At 32.8% G+C, this 6,030-nt stretch overlaps 1 protein-coding gene across 1 annotated transcript; it reads left to right on the top strand.

Moving 5' to 3' along the window:
• The first annotated feature begins 227 nt into the window (after positions 1 to 227).
• On the top strand, positions 228 to 1,631 carry LOC145661850 (ionotropic receptor 93a-like). Its single transcript, XM_081727191.1, has one exon. It carries the CDS (start codon positions 228 to 230, stop codon positions 1,629 to 1,631), a length of 1,404 nt encoding a protein of 467 aa, XP_081583317.1.
• Positions 1,632 to 6,030: the final 4,399 nt, after the last annotated feature.

The raw sequence follows: 6,030 nt of genomic DNA, 5'->3' as shown, positions 1-6,030 counted from the left end.
ATGTAATAAACAGAATCTACCTCCATAAAAATAAGGAACAAACTTTACTTGTAGATTCAATGAATCAAAACTGCAATCACATGGTAATTATGACAAGCAATATCTGTGAAATCTTTCACACTTTATCTAAAAATATTAAATGTGCAACTCAAAGGAAACAGAGAACATTTCTAATTTTAATAGATGAAAACGAAATATCATTGAAAAATTATACTAGATGTAAAGCCATGCGTTTCTTTCCTTTCACTTACATTTTATTATTACCTTACAGGCAAGCTACTCATAATTACTCAGAAGTTCATTTATTGTCTCATATTTTGACCGATGACTTGAAGCCTCTCAGATTAGAAGAAGTAAACGTATCAACATTTCAGTCTACGAACTTAAAAGCAAAACATAATTTAAATCTATGTGGTATATCAATAAGCTTATCTTTCTATCCTTATCCGCCATGGACAATAGTGAATGAGGATTCTTATGATGGAATAGAATATAGAATACTGTATCATTTTTCTAAGAAGTATAATTTTACATGGAAAATTGATGTCGTTGAAGTATGGGGTGACCACACAGATAATGCAACTACAGAAAGTGTCTTTGGTAGACTTAGGGGCTATAAGTATCATGTTGGAATACCATCACTGTACATTAGAATTCAACGCTATGAGCTCTTTCAGTTTTCCAAGGTACATGGTACATCTGAAATAACGTTTCTGACTCCTATTTTCAGGAATAAGTTCTACTTGTGGTCAGTAATTCGTCCCTTTTCATGTGCTGCCTGGCTAGTATTTATGGGATTCGTTATCTTCAATTCTATTACTTTGTACACATTTTCAATCATAATTAATTTGATACTAAAGTTAGCTATCAAAGATCCGTATCGGAGTTACATCTATTGTGTTCTTTATTCTGTGTCAATAAGTATTGGATTTCCGACTCCAAGTGAGGGCCATGGAGGATTAAGGCATTTACTAACTTGGATGTTCATGACATCTGTTCTCCTAATAACGGCATACAACTCTAATCTTGTATCGCACCTTACTATACCTAAATATAACTCTCCAATTGATACGCTACAACAGCTTTTGGAATCTGGTCTAAATTGGGGTAGTGATCTTGACGGATGGGAGAATAGCCTTGCATTGTCGACTAATTGTGCTATTAATCAAATTCTGAAAAGACAAATAATGACACAGGAACCAAAACAGCTAAACGACTTAATAACTAAAGGTGAATTAGCTATTCCAATAGAAAAGACATTTGCTAAATTTACATCTGGTGCGGAATTCATAGAAGTAAGTAACTTGAAAACCTTATATGTAATGAAAGAAATTGCAGCCACTAGCTATTACTCTTTCATGTTTAATGTAAATTCACCTCTTGTTGAACTCTTTAACTCATATGTTGTACAGATAATAGAATTAGGACTAGTTGAACACTGGGCTAGAGAATTAGGCGAAATATTTATTACAGACTTTCACTTTAAGGCAGAAGAACTGATTCGTCCGTTGGAGCTGAATGATATCATGGGAGCATTTATTATTCTATTCATTGGAATCTTTGGTTCTTTCATTGTTTATCTTATAGAAGAACTAGTGAATTTAAGAAAGAAATTATTTTTAAAAAAGTAGCAGAGTAGCTAAGTTTTGTTCCCAAAACAAATACGTCTAGTATTTGTTTAGTGTTTGAAGTACAAAAAAACATTTCCTTAAAATATATAGGGAATTGTAAAGCATACATGTGGTATATACATGGGATATAAAAGAATGAAGTGTAAATGCTCCGATATACATTTGGCAGTCGTGTACGATCAAGTCCTCTGAAAGGAAAAATACAAGTATATGGAGCTTTTAAAGACTAAATTGTACTCTATCTATGTGACTTCTGCGTTAATGTATTTCTATAACTTCCTACTAAACGATTTGAAATTTCTATTAAATAAATAATACCAACAATGTTCGGTGGTGACTCTTCGCTGGTACATTACTTTTTAATGAAAATTTGAAATGTTTTAAGCTTTTCTCACACAAACCTGTATAACTTTGGAGTATTTACAAAATTTTGCGATGTGTTTTTTCCTCGTTCCTTGGTGATTCACTTCTGTTTTTGTGACAATTCTTTCCTGTAAACTTATTTCTTAACAACTTGAGTGTTGAATTAAACTTAGAAACGCTCTATAGGTGCAATTATAGTTTAAGAAACGCATATCCAAGACTGAACACTGATTATTTTAGTGCTGTAGTGAGTGCATGATAGGAACTGGTACAATGCTCACCACAGCAATTGATACAAGACATAGTGATTGAAATTTTTGAAACACGTTGTTCTGCAGATAGATAGGAAAGCTTACTTTGTCCTCGAGTGATTAAATACTTCCGGTGTTTCATTTTCCTCTTGCTCTGCTTCTCTTGTCTAAAGCAGTCAATCAATTATTTCTTTGATGTAATATACCCTTTCCACTAAGATAGAAATTCACCTGAAACACATTCACCATCATTACACTGTTCATCGATTTGCAAGTTAACTAAATGTAATAAGATTCTGTCGTGTTTGAGAAGCTGTTTCCGAACAAAGCAGGTCTGTTTTGGAAAAACACAGTCTATTCTAAAGTATAAACTCAAGAAAAAACGTATCAATCAGTTACTAAATGTGTTTATATATAAATATATATATATATCTTAACTGAATATGAGTGAAGATAACATTAACTGAATATAAGTAACATCTAAGGAGCGGAATTTGTTAAAAATACCTATTTTGACCCAAGAATGAGAAACAGTTTTCTTGGTAATAAATCCGTTGGGTGTCATTAAATCAATGTTAGCTTCCTGTGAGGAAATTATTAGAGGAAATTTAATCCCTGGTGGTAATGCATGTGGTCTAGATCCAACTTTAAGTTAGTAGGTGCCGTCTCGTATAGCGTTACTACTGAAAAGGGTCGAGAAACTCAAAAAAGAGAGAAAAATGAACAACTTTTACCAGGTTTATGCTTCTAAAATGTCTTCTTCGTTTGTTCATTCTTACATGCCTATTTAGAGTCTAAATAAAACTTTAGTTATAAAAAGTTTATATAACTTCAAAAATATCTTTATTTGCATTTTCCCCTTTATTCAGTGACGTCGTTAGAGGGGGTATAAGAGTGCACCGGTAACCCTAAAAATCACGTTTGTATTCGCAAATTAATTTTGATTTATTCATTTATCATTTGTTGTCTTAAATATAAGAAATCAACAATAAATGACTAAAGTTCTTTCTGTTTGGTAAAATTTATTTTAGGAATGACGGTAGTATGGCTGGAACAGTACAGAATATTACACTCGTTTTATTTTACTGAAAACTGTACTCAAATTGTACTTCCATTCTAAAATTATTTATTAAATTAATTTCATCAAATGGAAAGAACTGTTGTCGCTGGCTGTACAAGAAGGTGAAATTTATGTAACTTTGGAGTAAACAAGGGATATTAGGCGACTGTAGAAAATAAGAATGGAAAGGTATTCAGCGAGAGAAGTGAAGTTTTAGGAAGATGGAAAGGACAAGTTGAGTACTTACATGAAAGTAGAGATAGACCGTGTGGCCTAGATGTTGAAGCAGAAAATGAAATACGAGAGTGTTCTTCGGAATGAGTTTGAGAAAGCTACATCCAGGATTAGGAACGGAAAGGAAACTGGGATAGATAATATACCAATCAATTTCACTATGAATAAGAGAGACAAGAGCAACAAAGAATTGTTCCGACTTGGCAATGAAATATATGAAACAGGAGAGTGGCCAAATTTTTTCTTGAAGATGATTATGGTACTGGTTGCTAGGAAAACAAACGCAGAGAGATGTAAGGATTATAGAACTTTTAGTCTTATATTGCATATAGCAAAATTTTCACTTTGAATACTGCATTTTGGTAGGGTTGTATGGAGGCACAAATGTTAATGTAGACGAGGAACAGTTTGGATTCAGGAGAGGAAAGAGTAGAAGAGATGCAATCGGATTATTAAGAATAGTCTGTGAAAGGTTTGTAGAAAAAGTCAAAGATATATATATATGTTGAATACATTGATCTAGGAAAGGCATTTGACTGCGTGAATTGGGAATTGTTGTTAGGAGTTCTAAAAAGGTTGGGTTGGAATAGAAAGATCGAAGAATTATAAGAAACTTATAGATGAACCTACAAGTAATTGTTAGAGCAGGACAGGAAATTGTAGAGGAGAGAGCAATTGAAAGGGAAGTTCTTCAGGTATGCTGTGTCTGGCCATAGGAGTTTAATACTTATCTAGAAGAATTAGTGAAAAAGAGCTTATATAATGAAGACGGCATTTTGATAAGATGTAGAATGAATAAGTGTATACAATTCGCAGACGACATGGCGCTTTTTGCTAAATCTGAAAAGATGTTAGAAAACATGAGGAATAGCTGTGAAGAATGTGGGATGAAAATAAATGTTGAAAAGGCCAAAGCCAATAGGATTCGAACAAAGCTGTTGGTGTGAAATATAGAAGCAGGACGGAAGAAAATAGAAAGCCATTTAGTTTTCGATACATTGGTAGTGTTATTAGTGATGATATGAAGTGTGAACGTGAAATAAAAGCAATTATAGGAGTGGCGAAAAAATCCTTTAGGAGGAAAAAACTCTATTTTGTTTATCCTGAATAAAGAGTTGAGAAAAAGTATCATAAAATGGTTTGTTTGTATTGTATTGTTTGGAGCAGAAACACGGAGATTATCTAAAAGTGATTAAAAACAACTGGAAGCTTTTGAAATGTGGTTGTGCAGAGGAAATGAGAGAATTATCTGGGTGGAGCGGAAAATAAATGAGAAAATGTTAGAAATGGTGGAGAAGAAAAGAAGAATTTTAGATATTACTGATAAGAGGAAGAGAAACTGGTTGGGATATTGGCTAAGAAAAAACTGTATCGAGAGGGACTTGTCAGAATTTGCGGCAAGTTAGTTGCCAATAATGACAGAATACCTATCGTGAGGATAGTGACAATAATTCGCTCTATTATATATATATATATATATATATATATATATATATATATATATATATATATATATATATATATATATAATTCATTATGAGTGTTTACGGGTAAGGGGCAATTGTTCCAGTACTTTCTCTATTTAATGTTTATAGGTTGATCTAGTCTATTAATTTTGGGGGTCGTGAGTTTTGTTTTAGGGAGACTTGAGAGGGTAACAACTATAACTTCAATTTATTCCATCTGTTTAATCCTTCCTGAAAATATATGGAGCCCCAGAAGATACAACTTATATATCATTTGGAACAAAAAATGAGGTTATATTGTGTTGTGCTGAAGAAGTGGAGCAGGTTATTACTACAAAATCAAATTTAGGTGAGAAATTTAGAGCTATAGCTGATGAAATTTGTGATATTAGTATCAATGAGCGGCGTAGTGTATGTGTAAGATATATTAAAGATGATAAGCCAGTGGAAATTTTCTTAAACTTTGTAAAACTTTAAAAGTTAACTGCTACTACGATATCAAGAGCTATTGCAAATGCCTTGCGTTATTTGGGAATAAAGACGGAAAATATATAGTGGGTGAGGCCTACGATAGTGCAAGCGTTATCAGAAGTTACAATTTAGAAGTTCAAGTTACTTTAATAGAATATCGTTATGCATCCTAAACACATTCTTACAGCCATCAGGTTAATCTGGTATAATTACATGTATGTTTACCAGGGAAAGCAAAAAGATTTTTAAAAAGACCTTTTACAAACTATCCATAATTATTTTTCTTCTGTACTTTCTCGTAGATGCATTTATGATATTGAAATATCACTTTATCTGAAACGTTCTAATATACCAAGTTCTTGATCATTGCGTTATTTATCCCACAGTCAAACTGTAGCAGCAGTGTTGAAAAATTGCTGTGTAATTCTCGAGTCTTTACGGGAAGATACAAAACAGCATTCATTGTAGGATTCTATGTGTCTATACATGCAACTGACATCTCTACACAATATCTTCTATTTGTTTTCCTTCACACATTCGGAATCGCGGACAGG

This window comes from Thermobia domestica, chromosome 10 (genome assembly GCF_964235325.1).
Source record: "Thermobia domestica chromosome 10, izTheDome1.hap1.1, whole genome shotgun sequence".
Taxonomy (NCBI): Eukaryota; Metazoa; Arthropoda; class Insecta; order Zygentoma; family Lepismatidae; genus Thermobia; species Thermobia domestica.
The sequence above is the reverse complement of the archived record's forward strand: the minus strand, read 5'-3'. Positions and strand labels throughout refer to the sequence as shown.

Bases quoted from the DNA above. Each gene is read 5' to 3' on its own strand.
- LOC145661850 (XM_081727191.1), top strand. From the start codon at position 228: ATGCGTTTCTTTCCTTTCACTTACATTTTATTATTACCTTACAGGCAA.